Genomic DNA, 23282 nt, shown 5'->3' on the forward strand with positions numbered 1-23282 from the left:
GAATAATTTTAGGAAAAGCCCCTAATCTTTCCCCTCGCCTGGCAAGGTCTTATGCTCTTCAGAATCACACATTTCTTTTAAATGACTTACTCAAACACATACTTAAATTTAAACCTTACAGGAGAAAGTTTATTTTACCGCCTAAATTTGCACTTTTGGATTCACCTGGTAGATACACGTGCACCGCTGATGCCTGCCAGGTCATGGTTTTTAGCCGTGGTGTGGTGTCTTATGAATTATCACTAGAAAAAATTCTAGCCTTACAGGACGACCGTTAGTCGGAGGGTTCACTAGCTCTTAGACTATCACGGACAATTGGTAATACAAAAAATCTTATACGCTGTGAGCTCGTACGTAGAGGGGATATTTACAAATTCGCGAGCGCCAGTAGTGACAAGTCTGTAAACGTTTACCGGAAATTTGACATAAATCTCAAAGTGATTAATTTAAAATTAAAATTAAAAATATTAATTATAAAAAATATTAGTTGGTCAAAGCTGTGGTAAGTATATATTTTTACCTTAAATATACTTACGTTTTAAATACTGAATTTAAGTTTTTCTAATGTTCCGTAATATGTAGTTATAAATTAATCTATTAATCTTAGCACCATCTACACGATAATTGTGAAAGTATCCGAAGTAAGAAATTCATATTTTTTCAACAGAACGTCAAAATAATTAGCAAAATCTTAAAAAATCGATTACAATTTAATTACTTTTTTGCGTTGTAAATATTAAGCGATAACAATTAAATAATAAATTTAAAAATTACCGGTGAAAGTTGAATTAGTAATCCGCTAGGAGCGACACCAGCGAAGCTCAGAGCGTATAAGAGCCTAATGCGACAGGTCACGTGGTCTGTCCGGAATATTTGTTGATAATGTTTTGCTTAATAGTCCGGGGTAATAAGGATTTTCTCAGGACACTCAAAGATCCAGGTAGCTGACTACTTTTTTAGTTATTGTAGACCTATACGCTCTGAGCTTCGCTGGTGTCGCTCCTAGCGGTTACTAATTCAACTTTTACCGGTAATTTTTAAATTTATTATTTAATTGTTATCGCTTAATATTTACAACGCAAAAAAGTAATTAAATTGTAATCGATTTTTTTAAGATTTTTCTAATCATTTTGACGTTGTATTGATAAAATATCAATTTCTTACTTCGGATACTTTGACAATAATCGTGTAGATGGCGCTAAGATTATAATAGATTATTTATAATTAGATATTACGGAACATTAAAAAAACTCAAATTCAGTATTTAAAACGTAAGTATATTTAAGGTAAAAATATATACCACAGCTTTGACCAACTAATATTGTTTATAATTAATGTTTTTAATTTTAATTTTAAATTATTCACTTTGACATTTATGTCAAATTTCCGGTAAACGTTTACAAACTTGTCACTACTGGCGTTCGCGAATTTGTAAATATCCCCTCTACGTACGAGCTCACAGCGTATAGCAAGAAAACCTACCTGTTTCCTGCCTAGAGTTCGCGTTCGTTTTTTAATTATGAACAGTTAAGTTCAAAATCGCGATTTTTTCGATTTTTTGCACCCTATTCAAAAGCTAAACAACTGACATAAAACTACAAAATTTAATTTTTTTAGAACATTGAAAAACCTTCAAAATACCGATTTTTGAATGTAAAAAAGTTAATTTGTTGCTTCACGAATTGCAAAATAAATAAAAATCGATATTTGTTAATAACTTTTACTAAATTTAAATTAGAATTTTAGAGTTTTACCCAAAGTTGGTTATTTTGGTACTTAACAAATCCTCAAAATTTGAGACCGATCCATTAATTAGTTTAAAAGTTATTCTATTTGTTTTTCCCAGAGACATTTATTTTGCCATAACATAAGACAGAAAACAATAAACATTGGGCAATTCTGAGTATTCCAAACGAAAGTAGAAGACTGATAGTATTAAAATGTATTAAAAAAAGATAAAAAAATTAATCAATATAATCAAAAATCCTAATGCCAAATTTTTGAAATTTTGTAGTTTATAAACATTTAGAATAACTTGACAAATATTGTCCATAGGAACAATATTTTTATATATTCGGAAAGCTAGTATTTTAACATGAATTTTCATATAAAAAAAATTAGCCTGGGTTCATTAGGGACAAAGTTAGCCATTTATTTTTTTTTAATTCACAGCTAATTTGTTTATAATAATTAAGGAATTTCATTGATGCCATTTTAAATAATGGAATTTGTATTTTTTGCTAAAAAATTTTCATAAACATTGTGTCTTCACAGCACCCTCTACGATTTTTCAAAATTGTAGTTCAAATGGTTACTAGGGGGAACCTACGAATCCACCGAGTTAATATACCAAAAAAGCAATTTCAAACTAATACAATTTCCTGTATCTCCGGATCAACTCAATGGATTTTCATCTTTCTTTTTTTAATTTGTATGTAATTTCTACGTACATTACAAATATGCAATTTGTTTATAAATTTATTTAATAATAATCAGTCTAATTTGTTTAAACAATTCTTGAAAACATATTTTTTTACAAAAATCTATTTTTTTAATCATAGTATCATTAATGATCATACAAAACTTTAAAGTTCACTTTAATAAATAAATTATTTTTATTAGATAATTATTTATTGAAGATAATTTATATATTAAAGTATAACTTAACTTTTTCTACGATTAATAATGATAGTCTGATTAAAAACTTGGATTTTTGGGAAAAAATTATTTATTCAAAAATTGTTTAAACAAATTAGATTGTTTATTAATTAATAAATGTCAAATTGCAAATAGACAAATTACATATCTGTAATGTACAGAAAAATTACATACACATTAAAAAAAGAAAGATCAAAATATATTCAGTAGATCCCGAGATATAAAAAATGATAGTAGTTTTAAGTTGCCTTTTTTAGTTTTTGAACTCGTGCATTTGTCGGCTCTCAGCTCCCTCTTCACTTACCACGACTAGTCTCCAACTGAACAGCATTTTTAAAATTCGTGTAGAATACCAACTTTTCGAATATGTAAAATGATTTTTTCTACGGACAATATTTTTAAAGTTGTTCTAAATGTTTATAAACTACAAAATTTCAAAAATTTGGCATTACTATTTTTGACTATATTAGATAATTGTTTTATCTTTTTTTAGTACATTTTGATAGTATCACTTTTCTACTTTCATTTGACATTTCAGAATTGCCTTATCTTCATTATTTTCTGTCTCATGTTATTGCAAAATAAAGGTCTCTGAGATAAACAAATAGAATAACTTTTAAACTAATTAATGGATCGGTCTCAAATTTTAAGGGTTTGTTATGTACCCCAATACACAACTTTGGGTGAAACCCTAAAGTTCTAAAGTAGTTTTAGTAAAAGTTATTAACAAATCACGATTTTCACTTATTTTGCAGTTTGCGTAGCAACAGATTAACTTTTTAACTTTCAAAAATCGGCATTTTGAAGGTCTTGCAATGTTCTAAAACTAAATTTTGTAGTTTTATGTCAACTGTTTAGCTTTTGAATGGGGTTCAAAAAATCGAAAAAATCGACTTTAGGCAGGAAACAGGTAGGTTTTATTCCTATAGGTCTATAATAACTAAAAAAGTAGTCAGCTACCTGGATCTTTAAGTGTCCCGAACATGGTCTATTTCCAGCTTATTACCCTGGTCTATAATCACGTGTATAATTTGGTCGCCAATTCGTGCGTAAAATGCCCCCGTATTATTATATCTTTCCCCGGACTTAGTCTACTACTTGTTGTAATTCGTCATCAAATATTTCCCTTGTTGTTTGAGACTTGTTATTTTATCTAGGCCGGATACTCCCATGATATTCAGGTCTGCCATCCCCATTCTTATCTTTGTTGTTACAATCCTTTCTGATACATATTGACACCCTTTGATCTGATTTGACATGGTTGATTTATTGGTAAGGCTACACCCTCTTAGACCCTTGTTTTGTTTTGATACTACAATGTAGATTCGCCTTATTTAGATTCTTCTTTTTGTTTCCTGTTGATCTCAATATGTTTATTTGTTTCTCTTTTGGCACTTGGGATATTTATTAGGTCCGATTTCTCATATCGAGTTCAACTCCAGTTTAACCTGAATTTCTAGTGGCCGTCAGTATAAAGTTAAAATCGTCTTTCTTAATTCACGTTCAACCGATGGCTGTTTAAACTACGTACAGCTTGAACGCTGATATTCGGCCGTTCAGAACCTATAGTTCAGATGATTTCAAGTATTACGCATGCGTTGCATTATTGCAACTTGAGATGAAACGCTGTCATACTATAAATATAACCTATTATGTTATATTAAGCATAACGATAAACGATAACATTACTTTTATTTTTATTAAATTTATTTATAATTATTAAAATGACTGTTTGACTAAGAATACTTATATTTAACTTTTCTAACTAACTATTCGGACGAGGAAATCTACTGACCAACCGAACGGTTCAACTAGCCGCTTATGCTGATGATATTAATATTATGAGTAGAACATCAACAGGAGCACAGGAAACATATTATGCAGAGTTAAAAACACAAACAAAAATGCTAGGTCTGGAAATTAACACAGAAAAAACAAAAATAATGACTCAGACGAGAAGAAATATAGTCCCAGAAAACATTATACATGAAGATGACATTGAAACGGTTGAAAAGTTTACATACCTGGGAGTAGAAATATATGCCGACGGATCAGAAGATGGAGAAATAAGGAAGAGAATAACGCAGGCAAACAGAGCTTATTTTGCCCTCTCCCATATATTTTGGTCAAAAAGTGTCCACCGAAATACAAAGATGAGAATCTATAAAACCTTAATTCGACCAATAACATGCTATGGCAGTGAAGTCTGGGTGCTGAAAGAAACATCCAAAAACAAACTCGACACATTCGAAAGGAAAGTACTTAGGAGAATACTAGGACCTGTGAGGGAAAACGGAATCTTCAGAAGTCGATACAACAACGAGCTTTATCAACTTTATAAGGAAACGCCCCTGTCAGACTTCATTAGATTACAAAGATTGCAATGGGCCGGACATGTGATAAGAATGGGAGAGGATAGGCTACCAAAACGAGCACTGAATGCTAGAATGCAAGGAAAGAGACCGGTTGGGAAGCCACGAAAGCGCTGGGAAGACAGAGTAAACAGCGACGCACAAGCCCTTTTAGGAGTCCGTGTATGGAGAAGAGCAGCCACAGGCAGGCAAGGGTGGAGGCAAAAAATAAAGGAGGCCAAGGCTCAATTTGGGCTGTAGTGCCGTAGAAGAAGAAGAAGAACTAACTATTCAGAAACAGCATAACACCGTCATACAAAATGACGACAGTTTTACCTTTTGCCATCTTTTGGAATTTCTTGAAAGCTAATAGTTAAGGTGTCAGAACGTGAACTGACAATGAGAATTGCATTTCCAGACAAAACCAAGTTCAAGTATGAACCCCAGTCAATTGAACTGTAGATTAACTCAGGTATGAGAAATCGAACCTTAGTCTCTTGTGTTCAGCAATCTAATGTTTCATGCAGTAACTCTCATCTAGGTTTTGGATGTTTTTTTGTTCTTATTTCTTATCGTAGTCTTCTTTATATTATCAATTCGGTTCCCATGATTCACTTTGTTTCTTTGAGCAGTTTAGATTTTACGATTGGTATGTTGTTAAGCTTGCCAATCACTCTCCACATTTTATCCATTCTTGGAACCGGCTGTGATAACCGCAGATATACTTGATCCACTCCGCAATTACACCAGACAGGCAGTATGTACTACATATGTGTAACAGGTGCGTTCGCGGGAGCCTGTCGATGACTAGTCGGCGACAAATTAGCAGCAAAACGCATGCGCACTTTAAAATGATATAATTAATATCGTTAATAGATAAATATACAAGGTATATTTACCTAGTATAATTTAATAATTAGTTATTAATATTAATTAAAAGTAAATATACCTTGTATATTTATCTATTAACGGTATTATTTATATTAAATGAGATTAGAAATTGTCGGCGACAATTTGTCAACTGTACCCGCGAACGCACCTATTATTAGTTTTGTACATATTTCAACATGTCCTTCTTCTTTAAGTACCGTCTCCCAATTGGAGGTTAGATATCATCATCCCTAATTTTTACTCTAACTACCGCTCTGCTCTGAAGAATTCTATAGAACTGCATTTAAACCAGTTCTTTAAATTGTTCAACCATGACAGTGTTCTTTCTTTCACACTCCTTCCTCTTCTTATCTTTCCCTGTATTACCAGCCTTAGCAATTGATATTGCTGTCCCCTCATTACGTGTCCCAGATATTCAAACTTTCTTATTTTTATTGTTTTGTGGCGACACGCTTCAATTACTATTTTACTATTTTTTTAATTTTCAATTTTAAATAATCAGGGCCCCCGTAAGAACTACTGGCCCCTGTGTGCAAAAAAGGATTTTGGCGCCACTTAAGACATTTTGATAATGTTTTTTATTTTTTTTTTTGAGGTAGGTAGGTAGGTGTTTGAAATAAAACAAAATAGGAACAAATAACACCATTGCAACACCATAGTAAATCTTAATATAGCGCTTGTACTATTCCGGCGACTTTGAAACAGTACTTCCGGTTACATTTCTAAAATCGGAAGTCCTGGGTCAAATTTCTCACATTAAGTACCATCCTTGGATCATAAGCTTTCGTTCGACATTTCATCTGTAATTCTACCTGGTACAATGACGAAGAACTTGTGTTTACGGACAGACGACTAACGGGTAGATGGACAATATCTATTAATATTATTATTAAACGAAAACAATTATTGTTAAAATACATGCTGGCAGAGCAAATAGAGGACGCAGAAATGTTTGAAATGTCACGTGCTCCAAGATTAGAAAAAGGCGCAATATTTAAAAGAAGACAAGAAGAAGGATACTTCAAAATTGTGATAAAAAACCATTAGGAAATTATTAAATGAGACATACTTATAAAAATAAGCTTCACTTCATAAATTGCTACAAATCTCTCAAATAAAAACTCCGAAACATTTCACAAACTGTTAAAAGTCTCTAAAAAAAAACGCGAAATACGCACCCATCTAACCGCCTACGATTTTGTCTGCTCTCAGAGCAGTTGGAATAACTTGGGTCATTCTGAGTAAAAATGGTTCCTTGTCATTTTTCTCTAAGATTGATTGTTGTCGAGTTATACGCGATTTAAGATTTGAAAAATGCGAAAATGGCCATATAACTCGACAACAATCATTTTTAGAGAAAAATCACAAGAGACCTTTTTTGCTAGAATGACCCAAATTATCTAAAAAAATTGTACGAAGTGAAAAAATTATTTTTGTGAATTTGTTTAAAAAATTGTTTAAACAATTTTTATATCAAGGTACCGCCTGGATCCCCGTGGACTTGTTAAAATGGATTCCATGCGTAAGCTGTATCACAGATTCCATGAGGCTTATGGTGTTAGTACTGCTGAAGTTGAAGCAGATCTTTCGGCTTTTGGAACCTTCTTTTCCACTGAGACACGCCTCCGACTCCAGAAAATTAGGGAATGTCAGAATAAATATTTTTCGAGTAATTCCCCATCTAGCAAAAATTTTTTTTAAATAAATTGACGCGTACAGAAGATCAAGCGCCTTCTGACAATTTGGACGATAGCAAGCTAAGTTTATTTCTTATTAACATTCAGTCCTTAAGACACAAAACTGATGAATTACTTCTATTACTAGAAGAGCTAAATTTTCCTGAGATTGTTGCCATAACTGAACATTGGTTAAATGTTGATGAACCTGTGTTTATTAAAAATTACACTATTATATCCTGATTTAACAGGAGTAGATTATCTCATGGGGGTACTTTGATTATATCTACACAAAATGACTTTTCAGCAGTGACCAAATTTGATAATTTATTAATTGAAAAAGTATTTGAATTCTACATAATTTATCAGAAATCTTCTGACCTCTATATTATTTGTATTTATAAAACTCCCGATGCGGATGTGCAGATTTTCTTACAACAACTACTTAGCTTGCTAGAATCTATTCCTTCAAAAAGTAAATTAATTCTATGTGGCGATCTAAATATTGACTACTCCAGTGTGTGTGCTGCTCAAGAATCTCTTCATTCTATCTTTGATTCCTTTGGTATCATTGACTAGCTCTAGTATCATATCTAGTATCATTGACTATGTCGCATCGTCTTTGGCTCCAAATTCTACTGACTGTACTGTTTTCAACTCAGGTTTCTCTGATCATGAAGCAGTATTGACTACATTTTGGTTAAAATCAAATAATAATAGTGAAAACACGCAACGAAAATTGTTCCGTGTCTTTGGAGAACAGAATTTTCTAATATTTAAACACCTATGTCAAACAACTGATTGGGACTTCCGCTCTGTTGATGTCGACATCGAGTTTTCTAGATTCATAAAGCTATTGTCTGGTCTGGCATACGAATCCTTTCCTCTTAGGCCCATCAAAACTAAACATCGTAAACCCTGGTCAACTAGAGGTCTACGTATATCTGCAAAGAACATGCGCTCATTATCGTACCTAAAAAAATTCTCGGACAACATATCCTTCCATGATTACGTTAGGCTTTACAAGAAAATTTACCATAAAGTCATAAAGGCCGCCAAGGAAATTTATTATAATGCGAGGCTGGCTAAATCAGGTAATGTTGCTAAGGAAACGTCGTCTATCGTAAATGAACTGAGAGATAAGACTTCTTCTCCCACCACAATCCCGACTTCTCCTGAGACCCTGAACAATTACTTTGTAAATGTGGCAAAAAATTTAACAAATACTATACCTCCTTCTCAGGATCTGATTTCATATCTTTCGCATAAGAATGTAAATAGTTTCTTTTTTACACTTATATTATTAGGTGAACTACGCTCTACAATAAATGACATTAAAAATAAATCGTCATCTGGGACTGACGGCCTCACTCTTAAAATGTTTACTGCTCTACCTGATTGCACTTTAAACCATCTTACTACCTTAATAAACAGGTCATTCGAAACTGGAGTTTTTCCAAGCTGCCTTAAGACAGCGATAATTATTCCTATACACAAAGGAGGCGATAAAGATCTTGCTTCGAATTATCGCCCTATTGCACTCCTGCCCACGTTGTCGAAGATAATTAAAAGTCTGGTAAAAAATAGAATCTTATCTTTTCTGTTGAAATACAAATTGCTTACTCCACATCAGTTTGGATTCCTGAGTGACAAATGCACGAATGATGCTATGTTCTTCCTTTTCGATTATGTTTACTCCAGTCTAAACAACCATCACTCTACAGCAACAATTTTTTGTGATTTCTCTAAAGCATTCGATTGTGTAAACCATAACATCTTGACTGACAAATTACACCACTATGGCTCTTAAATGGCTTAAATCATATCTTAATAAAATAAGTCAGTTTGTAAGGGTTGACACGAAGACGTCTTCTTGCATGCCATTAGAATGTGGGGTACCTCAGGGTTTAGTTCTAGGCCCTATATTGTTTCTGATATACATAAATGGTATCTCTAGTCTTAACATTAAAGGTAAAATATGTCTCTTTGCAGATGATACTAGTATTACTTGGAATAACACGGATATTATGGATCTTCGCAATACCATAGCTACAGACCTAGTCACCATTAAATCGTGGTGCGATTCGAATCTCCTGTTATTTAACGTTTCTAAAACCAAAGTCCTACCTTACAACAGTATGATGCAACCTTTAGTACTTAATAACAACAGTCTAGAGGTAGTTGAATCGGTGAAGTTCTTAGGGCTTATTGTGACTAAGTCTCTAAAATGGAACTTGCACATTGATGGCTTACACAAAAAATTAAGTTCTGCTTGTTTTGCGCTAAGATCAGTTGCTACGGAAATGAATTTGTCAACATCTAGGACCGTTTATTATGCCCTTTTTGAGTCTCATCTTCGGTACGCCCTTCCATTCTGGGGTACGTGTTGTGCGACTCAGTTTGAGCGTATTTTTAAACTACAAAAGAGAGCTCTTCGTTATTCCCTGAGACTAAATCGTAGAGTTCATTGCCAAGAATTCTTTAAAAAATTTAAAATATTAACTCTTCCTTCTTTGTTTGTTTTTGAATCCGTTTGTTTAATCCGCAAACATGCATCAGAAGGTCCAGAGAGACCCACTCACAACTATCCCCTTAGAAACGTGGAGCATAATCTTTATCTGCCAACCCCACGGTCTGAGCTGGTTAAGTGCTCTATACTATACAATTCGAGAAAAATGCACAATCACCTGCCATCTAACATCAAATCTATTACAGCATTTCCCGCTTTTCGCAAGGCCTTGAAAGCTTATTTGCTCGAGAGAGCTTTTTATACAGTGAATGACTTTTTTATAAACGATTTGAATTCAGCAAATTGATTTGCAGGATTATTACTTTCGAGTACTTTTGTACATATTTGCAGCGGCATAGAACTTTTGATTTACTTTCCCTTTCCCTTTTCCTTGTTCGCCTTCTTTTTGCTCTGACGTTGTATACATATTGTTTGCAAAAATTTTAATTTTTTAATGTGTACTTAATAACTATAAAATTATCTTAAGTAGTATAACTCACGCCATTTACTTGGTGTCTGTTTCTGTTTTTGTTTTGTTTGTTTGTAGTTTTTTATTATTTTTTGCTTTTTATTGTATTTTTGTATTTTGTATAAGCTTTGTCCATAAATTGGTAAAATTTTTTGACAATAAAGCATACCTTACTTACTAAAAAGACCTCTTTTTAGTAAGTTTGTGCAAAAAACCGAATCGGAATAATTTCGCTAACGTGGGCGACGATACAGCTCGGTCTAATTAAATATTTGATGGGTAATTTTCAAATCTTGTCGATTTATCATTTGAGCGTCACACAATCGTTGGCTTATCGATGAGATAGAATTACCGTCCACGGCGCCCACACACTACTACTTACATGTTTAGAGTTTTTCCACGAAATCAGGGCATAGTTATTTAGTTAGGTATTTCTTATCTACAGTTTTGTCTACGGAATAAGTGTTTAGTATTTTTATAGCGGGATTTTTTATTTTATATCTATAGAAAGACTAATAATGTCATCCAAACAAAGTGAAACTGAACTATTTAATTTCTTAACTTTTATTTTAAAATTAATTTTTGCTTTTTGATTTTTTTTTTGTAAATATTTTTGCAATTTTTGACCCTCAGTTTTGGCGCCCCTAAAGGATGGCACCCGTGTGCATTGCACACTTTGCACATATGGTGGCGGGGGCCCTGTAAATAATAACTTTCCTTTCTAAACGAAATAATATGGGTCATTTATAATTCACATGTGTTTCGCTCATAATACTCGTATACAAAACCAGAATGTATAAAAATGGCTTTTTCATGGGAAACACAAATTCCATAATACACACACCGGCACAAAAAACCGCCACCCCAAAAATGGGTCATTTTTAATATCTTGCATTTCCTAAACCTGATGTCCGATTTAAGTAATTCTTTTAATATGTTATAGCCTTATTATTTACCAATATCGTTCTAATAATATTGTTGCTAGACAGGTACATTGTCATTGTATACAGGGTGTACGAATCAAACTGTGTTTTTTCTCAAATTTTGGAACACCCTGTGGAATGTTCTAACTTTTATAAAATACTAAAATTAAAATCCAACTATAGCCTCAGATTTTCTTAACATTCTTTTTTTTTATTCATTCGCTTTTGTTGGATAATAAAAAAGTTAGGCACTTTAACAACTACCCCTGTTTTTCGTCAATACAGGGTGTTTTTAAATAAGTACGCAAACTTTAAGAGGTAATTCTGCATGATAAAATAATGACAGTTTGCTTTATAAAAATATGCCCGCAAATGCTTCGTTTCCGATATAGGGGGTGTTGAATTTGTTCTTACAAACTGACGATTTATTTGTTGCTCTAAAACGGTTTGTGATATGCAAATTAACTTTGGTATATTTTAAGAGGTAGTTATTGCGCACTTTTTGGCATACAATTAAAAATTTTATATTCGCCATTGGCGTGCATACAGGTATAAACATTTTAGATATATCCCGTATGCACGCCAATGGTAAATATAAAATTCTTAATTGTATGCCAAAAAATGCGCAATAACTACCCCTTAAAATATACCAAATTTCATTTGCATATCACAAACCGTTTTAGAGCAATAAATAAATCGTCAGTTTGTAAGAAAATTTCAACACCCCCTATATCGGAAACGAAGCATTTGCGGGCATACGTCTATAAAGTAAACTGTCATTATTTTATCATGCAGAATTACCCCTTAAAGTTTGCCGTACTTATTTAAAACACCCTGTATTGACGAAAAACAGGGGTAGTTGTTAAAGTGCCCAACTTTTTTATTATCCAACATAAGCAAATGAATCAAAAAACAGAATGTTAAGAAAACCTGAGGCTATAGTTGGGTTTTAATTTCAGTATTTTATAAAAGCTAGAACATTCCACAGGCTGTTCCAAAATTTGAGAAAAAAACACAGTTTGATTCGTACACACTGTATACAATGACAATGTATCTGACTAGCAACAATATTATTACAGCGATATTGTTAAAGAATAAGGCTATAACATATTAAAAGAATTACTTAAATCGGACATCAGGTTTAGGAAATACGAGACATTAAAAATTACCCATTTTTTAGGATGGCGGTTTTTTGTGCCGGTGTGTGTATATTACGGTACCAGATTAGCCACCCTCTTCATGTCAACTTCTTGTTAACCACAGAAACGTTTTCAGTTTTTAACACGCCAGATCTAATAAATTGTCGCCTGTCTGGCCATATGGTAGAACCACATAATGACAGATTAGTGTTTGTGATCTAGTTCAGTCTATACACAGCCTCCAGCCGGTTCAAACTGGGCAAAAGAATAACAAACCCTTACGAGCTGTAAACAAAGCACGCCTTTTTTACCAAAAATAAATATATTATTGACAGTTGTGTGCGTTTTATTAATATTATTTTATTTATGTGTTTCCGTGAACACAACGGAACACTGTTTATGATTTCGTATTCTTTGCCCATTTCTCACAATACTTCCGTTTTAGTTTTCTTCTGTGTCCATGCTATTCTAGGCATCCTTCTGTAACACCACATTTCAAATGACTGTAGCGCTGTAGCTTATTTATGTGTTCTTGCTTCAATGTCCAGCTTTCAAGTCCATATTGCTGCATCGAAAACACGTAGCATCTCAGAGCTTTTACTCTCAGTTCTAATCTAAGGTCTTTTTTGTAGATAATTATTTTCATTTTCACAAACACATTTCTTGCTATTTCTATTCTGGCCCTTATTTCTGTTGTTTGATCATCATTGTTTGGATTCTAGGTTCCTAGGTATTTGTATTTATTAACCTTTTTTATCGGTACATTTCCTAATGTTTGTTTGTATATTTGTTTTCTTTGCGCTTGTCATGTATTTGGTCATTTTTATATATTTATTTTTAGCCCAAAAATGTTCACGGAACTGTTTTGTTTAGTAGTAATTGAAACTGTTCAGCAGAGCTTGCCATAATCGCGGTATCATCTGCGTAGATCTTCCGTGAAATATTATTCCTTCACATTGAGATAGTAATACTTCTTCAAAAACAGCTTCACTATATGCCTTAAATAATAATGGAGACATAATACATCCCTGCCTAATTTCTCTCCTGATTTCTTCTAGACTGGGTTCGTTATCTGTTACAATTTGTGCTCTTTGATTTCAGTAAAGGTTTTTTATTATTCTTAAGTCCCTTTTGTCTATGTATTTTGCATTTAGAATTTGGACTAATTTTTCATGGCTTACTTTGTCAAATGATTTTTCAAAATCAACGTAACAAGCATGCACGACATCCACATTCACGGTATAAATTAAACGTATAAAATATTTTATTTTATTGAAGTTTTGCTTACATTATTATTATGTTTACAGAAATTTCCACTATAAATTAAGAAATTATGTTAATAAATTTTATTATAAATATTCTCCACTTCGTCATTGTCTAATAACTGATGTTTTATATAACTGTAGTCTCCTGTCTCCCAAGATTCAACTAGGGATGGTATGTGAATCTTTCTTAAAAAAGATAACTCCTAAAAAAGATTAAAACCTTTAACAACAGTTGACTAATAGACTAGAAACTTTGTTTAAAAAACTGTACACATATAATATTAGCCTAATTGTTATATATTTTTTCTGCGAGCGTGCAAAAATGTCTACTTTCGCGCACGCATTTTAGTTTAGAAAGTTTCACTTTTCCGCACGCGTGTTAATTTAGATATGTTAATATGGCCTTAAAGTAATTATAATACATGCAATAAACTAATATTTAGATATTATTTACTAATTTATTTCAAATATATCTTATTGTGTTCCTATTTTAATAAAATTAACGCGACAATTCGATGAAATAAAATTATTTTGACATAATATTCGAAAGTCAAATCGGTAGGTAATAACAGTCGTTTTGAATCATCGTCATGGAAACCAATATCGTCGTCATGCTAACTAATTATGTTGAAAGTTTGGTTTTGACAACATTGTCAAAGAATTAATTTGTGTATGTATTTTCACTAGTAATACCACTAGAGGTCAAATTATTTCCGGAAATTTTTTTGAGATCATGAATATTTTGAAAATTTCCCGAGTCGCAGACGAGGGAAATTTTCTAAAAATATTCATGATCAAAAAAAAATTTCCGGATATTAATTTGACTTCGCGTGGTATTCGGTAAGAAAATTCCACACCAAATTTGCATTTGAAAATCCAAAGCTGCATGAACAGATTAATAGCGCGCCATAGCTTTGTCAACAATTATTTAGGCTTTCAAATTCGTAATTTCTACTCATTGTAGTTGCATGGGAATACCATTTCAAGATAGAAAATAGTATATTCTTCAATTTTACATAAGTTTTGAGTAACTACAAGTGATAGAAAATGAATCAAAACTAAATTATGTAAACAAATAAAAACCAGTCTGTCAAAAATGTTCTGTTATTGTAAACGTCAAAAAATTTCCACTATAATTCGCTGTTGGGTACCCCACGAGCAAAAAATTTCCGATAAAATACCTCCGTTGCCATGGTGATCTGTCAAAATAACGTATTTTGATTGGTTCAAAATTACAGGTGTGGAATTTTTATCTTAATTAAATTAATTGATTAAATTTGGTAATTTTTTAAAGACTCTTAGAAAAAATATTGTTCGTAACTCTTGCAGAAAGTCTTTTTTCCGCACTCGACTGCTTGCCGAACTCCCGCTTCGCGTCGTTCGGCAAACTGCAGTCGCGTGCGGAAAAGAATGACTTTCTGCACTTGTTAGGAAAATAACTATTGTACCAGACAGCACCCTAATACTGATTATTTTAGTAAGCGAAACGCGAAACCTGTCGTCTATGGTAGAATAAATTGATTGTGAGAATTCTTTTCATTTATTTTTTTTTGCCTAAATTGAAATGGCAATATATTCAATATTTTGTTAAAGAATTCTAATTATCTGTGTATACCGAAGGCGCACACGGTTCGATTTTTCGACGTGAAGGCAAGGCACGTTCGATTTATTTCCCACTCCGAAGCAGCGAAGGCGGAGAGAAGTGGCCCGCCGAGAATATAAAATAAAATAAAAGCAAACGAGGAACAGCAGGCAGTCTTGCAGCTGCAGCAAACTGAGCTAACTAGACTCCCTGGTTAAGCTAGCGAACCCAGTCAATGAAAACCAATTGGCATGAGACAACGTGAGTCGAAGCCAACCGAGGAGCGATTCTGAATTGAAGAATTGCTTGTGACATTTGTAATCGAATACTGAGCAATTGCTTCCAATTTAAGAGCTGCCTTCGAATAAGAGCGAAGATTAGAATTTAATTTTTTTGCTATTTTGGATTTTATTTTGTACTGGGATAATAAGAATATATATGACCCGGAAACTAGTACCTGCTAAGGGTCCCTTGTCCAGGGTTACGGATGAAGTCCACAACGGCGTCCAGGGCGGAGAAGAAGATCTTCACAACGGTCTGGGGGGCGGAGGTGGCAGCCCGACGGTTTTAGGGATAGTATAAAATCGAGGGGAAGAAACCCCGGCAGAAAATCCTGGTCCTCCAAGTTGGGGGTTTAGTCGTTGGACTGGTTCTCCAGCACTAGGAAAAACACAACATACCAAAAAACCCAAACCATGCCTCGGAAATGTAGATAGGAAAATTTTAAGACGAAAACGGCTACGGAAAAGGACAATGAATATAGGAACCTGGAATGTCAAATCGCTAACCGGGAAACTTGAGATAATAATAAAGGAAGTAGAAAAAATCAAATTAGACATTGTTGTACTCACGGAAACAAAGAAAAAAGGAGTTGGTTCAGAAAGAAACGGACAATACATACACTTATATAGTGGAGTACGTAAAGACGAAAGAGCCAAAAGAGGAGTATCCATACTCATCAAACACAAGTGGAAAAAACATATAACAGATTGGGAAGCAATCAACGAAAATCTGCTACGAATGAATATAACATTACATCAAAAAAGAATCACTATTATTGCGGTGTATGCTCCATCTAATGATGAACCAGTTGCCAGGAAGGATGAATTCTTTGAAAAGCTCAATGACGTAATTGAGGAGATCGGTAATACACGAGAGGTCATAATTCTTGGTGATTTCAATAGCAGAACTGGACACCAAAACAATAGTGAGATTGTAGGCCTCTACGGAGAAGATACGTGCAACGATAATGGGAATAGACTAATTTATGTATGTCAAAACAACAGACTAAAAATTGCCAATGGTTTCTTTAAACACAAAGGTATACACAAATTTACGTGGACGCAACCAACCCTTAATCTAAAATCAATCATCGACTACATCATTGTGAAACAAGTTTCAGAGCTAAAAATAAATGATGTTAGAGTCATGAGAGGAGCAAGCTGCGACTCTGATCACTTTCTAGTTAAAAGCAAGATTGTAGTTCCCTATATTACAAGCAATGAACATCAAATCGAAGAACAACTAGAAGAAATAAAAGAACCTAAGTATAACCTTCAAAGCTTTATTCATGAAAGTACTAAAGAGCTGTATCAAAGAAGACTAGATCAAAATCTCAATGAGCATTTAGAAAACACAACAGAACTATATCAAAACATGCTATGGGCAATGCAGAAAAGTGCCAAAGAAGTGTTAGGAGAACAACCAAAAACCAAACAAAGCAATAAACTCTGGTGGAACGAGGAAATAGAAGAACTAGTTTTGACCAAGAAGAAGCTTTACCAAAAATGGTTAAATACTAAAAATGACGAAGATCGAATAGAGTACAACAGAATAAAGCGAGCAGTGCGAAACACTGTTATAAAGGAGAAAAACGATTTATGGGATCGCAAATGTATGGAGATAAACACATATATAGGTGGCAGGAAAACCACAGAAGCTTGGAGATTTATAAATTCCGTAAAAAAGAATGATAAAGAAAAAGTACCCATACACTGTATACAGTCACAAAAATGGATGGACCACTATAAGAAATTGTTAACAGAAGAACGAGGCGAATATCTAGAAAATATAGCTACACCAGGTATAGAAATAGAAGGAGAACATATAAATATCGACGTAGAAAGTCTGATAAAAGCGGTGAGAAGCTTAAAGAATGGTAAAGCTTGCGGTCCAGAAGGTATTCCAGCAGAACTGATTAAAAATGGAACAGCTAAGCTATTTCGAATGCTAACAAAAGTCTTCGTCGAATTCTTAAATGGACATCCAGTGCCTCCTGAATGGAAAATGGCTTATATCTCATCCATCCATAAGAAAGGAGATAAGCGAAATTGCGAAAACTACAGGGGAATTTCGGTGACCAGCACACTCAGTAGACTGTATGGTAGAATACTGAGAGACCTAATAGAGTCCGAATATAGCCAATATGAAGAAGAAGAACAAGGGGGCTTTAGAGCTGGCCGCTCCTGTACAGACAACGTATTTAGTTTAAAACAAATCATAGAGAAAAAAACAGCCAGAAACAGAGAAGTGCACCTGACATTCGTTGACTTACAAAAAGCTTATGATAACATACCCTTAAATAAGATGTGGGAAGTTCTACATGCTTCACCAGTAAGCTACACTCTCACCAATGCATTAAAAAATCTATATGCAGGATCACGTTCACGAGTAAAGATAGGAAACTCACTTACTAACAGCTTTCCAGTAACTAAGGGGCTTAGACAAGGATGTTGCATATCTCCGACCCTGTTTAAAATCTACGTTGCAGCAGCACTTAAAGGTTGGAAGAGGAAAGTAAATGGAATGGGCATCGAGCTAAACAATACATGCCTCTACACGCTCCAGTTCGCGGACGACCAGGTCGTAATAGCAAACGACAGGGAAGACATAGAATACATGATGCGTAAGTTGGTCGAGGAATATTCAAGATGGGGATTGGACGTCAATATAGATAAAACAAAGTACTTATGTGTTGGTTCAGAAGAGAACGATATTCATCTTACTATGGAAAATAATCAAAAAATTAAAGCCTGCCTAGATTATAAATATCTAGGAGTAACATTTGATAAAACTGGAACGGATGACAAAGAAATTACTTCCAGAATTATACAAGCAAAAAGAGCAATCCGATGTCTCAATAATATTCTTTGGAGTACTCAAATATCGAATAAGAGAAAATTTAATATCTACGAAACTATGATTAAGAGTAGTTTATTATATGATGCTGAAACTTGGAGGCTTACAGAAAAAAACAAAAACAAAATTGAAGTAGTGGAAATGGATGCAATCAGAAGGTCATTACGTATATCCAGAAGAGAACATATCAGAAATGAAGACATTAAAAATCGAATGGGAATAGAAGGAACAATAATGAAAGATATAGAGAGAAGACAACTGATCTGGTATGGACACGTAAACAGAATGAATGACGAGAGACTTCCAAAACAATGTCTGGAATAGCAACCTCCTGAACATCGGAAGCGAGGGAGACCGAAAGTTAATTGGACCACCGGCATCCGGAAAGCGATGAGCGCGCGAGACCTCAGGGATGACCTGTGGCAAAATAGGAAGGAATGGAATTTGGGAATCGGACAACGCCGCAAGACGTTCTAAACCGATCATATATATATATATATATATATATATATATATATATATATATATATATATATATATATATATATATATATATATATAATAAGAATATATTTTTATTTTAATTAAAACTGCGTTTTACAGAGTCTATTGTTCGAAAGAACTATCCATTACAGAATTTACAAGTAAACAAAACTATTTATATTTACAGTTACAAATAAATAAGCCTGGATACCGCTTACCAAAAAAAGTTTATTAATAGCAAGCTGAAAATGTGTTATTAGCTTAACGGTGTCTAGTCGGACCAACCTTGAAGTATAGGAACACTGGAACATTGGAAGTTTTAATTGTGGAACGTGACTTTAATTGTGGAACGTGTCATCCTGACAAGTTTATGATTGTGAAAACTAGCAGGTTGTTTTTAATTTTATCCAATAGCAAACTTTATATAATATATGGAAAAATGTTTGTCCGACAAATATGTTGGGCATTTTAATAAGTCCGACACGTAGATCATGTCAAATAATCGGAATTATGTTGGTAGTAAATAGCAGTCTAATTTTTACATGAGAGTTTAATGAAAGGGTAACAAATTCAATTGTAAGTACTGTCCGACAAAATACATGGGACGTTTTCGTAGTCCGATGTTTGAAACCTGTAACCTGTTCCACAATTAAAACTTTCCCTATTCCAGTGTTCCCGTACATCAAAGTTTGCCCGACTAGCTATTAGCTATTAACAAATTTTCAGCTTGCTATTAATAAACTTTTTTTGGTACGCGGGATCCAGGCCTAAAACTGCAGTAAATTATTTCATAAATACTTACATCTAAACATTCGCATTTGATGAAGTCTTCAGTAGTGTTTGATTTGAAAATATAGTTGTTTATTAAGAATTGGGAAAGATTGCTGAGAACACAATCCAGACATTCTCGTTCATAGTCGTACCACATACATCCAACTGGCTCCACGATATTTATAATATTGGTGATTAGTGTGCTTACTTTCACATTGTTCCAAAAGCCAGTTATTTCTGACTAAAAAATAAAATAAAATGTAATATAATATACTAAGTAATAAAGTAAATAAGTGTAAGTTAATAAACGAAAATAATGCGACAATTTTTTGAAAAATTATTGCCTGACAATAGACTCTTGCCTCTTGCTGAATGGAAACAAGTTTGAGAATCAAACTGGAGCACTATTTTCTTATTTATTCTTACTGTCGTGTGATATTCGATGTGTCCCGAATAAAGTACGTGCCTCCTAGCGGCGGGATACGGGCAACAATACATTGGCTTATAGGGCAGTCCTTACAGTAGGAATCCTGGCCTATACAGCACTTTGGCTGCATTGGTGGTGTATTGGCTAAACGTGCAGGGCAGGGTATGGTGCTGATAGAGAAGGCATTCAGGCATCAAATATCCAAACAAAATCTTTTCAGGCCATAATAATGAAAAGACCTTCTCCAATGATATAAAAAAACTTATACTGAAATGATGGCATCTCCTGAGGTAAAATGTGCCGGAAGTAAAATGTGCCGGAAGTAAAATGTGCCGGAAGTAAAATGTGCCGGAAGTAAAATGAGCCTCCGGAGTAAAATGAGTTCGGATTTCCGGGTGAAGACTATCTCAGGGGGAACACCATTGCAGGTTAGAAAAAATCAGGATAGGGTCGTGGAATCTTGGTAGTCTTACAGGTAAGAGTCTGAAGTTAGTGGATGCGCTCAAACGAAGGAGAGTTCAAATTGCTTGTATTCAAGAAATTAGGTGGAAAGGACAAAGGGCAAAAGAACTAGGTGAAGGATACAAATTGTGGTATGCAGGAAGTAGTAACACTAGAAATGGAGTTGGTATAATTACTGATAGTGAAATGAAAGATAACGTAGTGGAAGTTGTAAGAACGAGTGATAGAATGATGTCAGTGAAATTTGTAATTGATAAAGAGGTATTGAATGTTATGTGTGTATGCTCCTCGAACAGGTCTGGGTGAGAATCAAAGAAGAGCTTTCTATGACCAATTAGGAGACGTCCTAAGTGATATTCCGTCAGAGGAGAAAGTTATAATAGGAGGTGATTTCAATGCACATGCACACAGTTCTAGATATGACGATTGTTAACACATTCTTTAAAAAGAGAGAAACTCAACTTATTACGTACAAAAGTCGACATCATCAATCCCAAATAGACTATTTCATGATAAGGAATGAAGACATACGTGAATGCAAGGACTGCAAGGTAATAGTTAGTGAGACAGTAAGCCAACAACATAAGCTGTTCTGGACATCAAAGTAAAAGTGAAACTGAATCAAAATATCGGAGAGGACCACAAAAAATCAAGTGGTGGATGCTAAAATATGAGAAAGAAGTTCTATTCAGGGAAAGAATACTAGAGAAAATATGTTGGAACATGAAAGGAAGCCCTACTACAATTTGGAGAAGAATGGCCAGTAGTATTAGAAAGACTGCTATTTAAATACTGGGGAAAACGTCAGGAAAAAAGTTTGAGGATAAATAGACTTGGTGGTGGTCAAACGAAGTTCAAAGAAAAATAAAAGATGAGGGATAATTATATAAAAAGTGGCAAGAAACCAGATCCAACACAGATCTTCAAAACTATATGGTCGCGAAAAAGGAAGCGAAAGTAGCAATAGCAAAAGCTAAAACAGAAGCTTATTCAAACCTCTACGATCAACTTGATATCAGGGAAGACGAAACGAAGATATATAAAATAGCCAAACAGAGAGCAAAGAAAGCAAAAGATTTTAACCAGATTAGATGTATCCGAGATGAAAATATAAAATACTAGTTCACGAAAAGGATGTCAAAAAAAAATGGAGAAAGTACTTTGACAGCTTATTAAATGAAGAGTTTGACAGACAGCCTGTGGAGTCAACGGAGACAGTAGCAGCAACGGTCACCATATTAACAAACGAGGAAGTGGCTCAAGCGCTTCAAAAAATAAAGAAAGGAAAAGCGGTAGGACCAGACGATATTCCTGGGGAAGTATGGAAAGCATTGGGAGAGACAGGAACAAGGTGGCTAGCAGGTTTTTTTAATAGAATTATGGAAGTTGGACAAATGCCAGACGAATGGAGAAGCAGTATACTAGTACCTGTCTACAAAAACAAGGGAGATATACAGCAATGTACAAACTACAGGGCCATAAAACTGCTTAGCCACACCATGAAAATATGGGAGAGAGTAATTGATAGACAGATACGTGAAGAGACCGACATATCCGAGAATCAATTTGGCTTTATGTAGGGCAGATCAACAACAGACGCAATTTTCATTATAAGGCAGTTGATGTAAAAATACAGAAGTAAAGAAACAAACGCTCATATGGTATTCACTGATCTTGAGAAAGCATATGATAGAGTTCCTCGAGAGATTCTGTGGTGGGCACTCAATAAGAAAGGAGTCCCTGGTGCATATGTAAAGATTGTGAGGGATATGTATGAGGAAGTAACGACTAGTGTTAGGACAGGTGTGGGAGAGACTGATAAATTTCATGTGAAAGTATGATTGCATTAAGGCTCGGTGCTTAGTCCGTATTTATTCTCATTAGTTTTGGACCGGATAACAGCGAAACTACAGGGTAACATTCCATGGTGCTTAATGTATGCTGATGATGTAGTGTTAGTAGGAAATAGTGAAAAAGACTTGGAACAAAAACTGGAACAGTGGACACCAGCTCTGGAGGAAAAAGATTTAAAACTTAGTAGGAAAAGATAGAGTATTTGAAATGTTCATTTAAAGATGGAGTTACTACAAATAAAATGGTATCTTTGGATGGTGAACTGATTGTAAAAAGCAATAGTTTTAAGTACCTAGGATCGGTATTACAGAGTAATGGAGAAATAGATGGAGATGCATGCAGTAGAATCAGGGCTGTATGGATGAAGTGGAAGGAATCGAGTGGTGTGTTGTGTGACAGAAAAGTTCCAATGAAGCTGAAAGGAAAATTATACAAAACAGCCATAAGACCGGATATGATGTACGGGACTGAATGTTGGGCAGTGAAAAAGAAAGAGGAACAACGAATGCATGTGGCAGAGATGAGAATGCTTAGATGGATGAGTGGAGTGACAAGAAAGGATAAAATTAAAAATGAGTATGTTAGGGGAAGTTTAGGTGTGGCACCAATTGATGCCAAAATGAGAGAGCATAGGTTGAGATGGTTTGGTCATGTTCAACGTCGAGACGTTAATCATCTAGTACG

General features: G+C 34.2%; 1 protein-coding gene across 1 annotated transcript in view; it reads right to left on the reverse strand.

The window, feature by feature from the left end:
• Positions 1 to 13871: 13871 nt before the first annotated feature.
• LOC114329996 (uncharacterized) overlaps positions 13872 to 23282 on the reverse strand; it is a 49750-nt gene continuing 40339 nt past the window's right edge. The window contains exons 5-6 of the mRNA XM_028279289.2: positions 19887 to 20096; positions 13872 to 14084 (exon numbers count right to left, since the gene is read on the reverse strand). Coding sequence (XP_028135090.2) covers positions 13953 to 14084; positions 19887 to 20096 — 342 coding nt within the window. The 3' untranslated portion in view covers positions 13872 to 13952. The remainder of the gene's footprint in view (positions 14085 to 19886; positions 20097 to 23282) is intronic.

This window comes from Diabrotica virgifera, chromosome 7 (genome assembly GCF_917563875.1).
Source record: "Diabrotica virgifera virgifera chromosome 7, PGI_DIABVI_V3a".
NCBI classification, from domain to species: Eukaryota; Metazoa; Arthropoda; class Insecta; order Coleoptera; family Chrysomelidae; genus Diabrotica; species Diabrotica virgifera.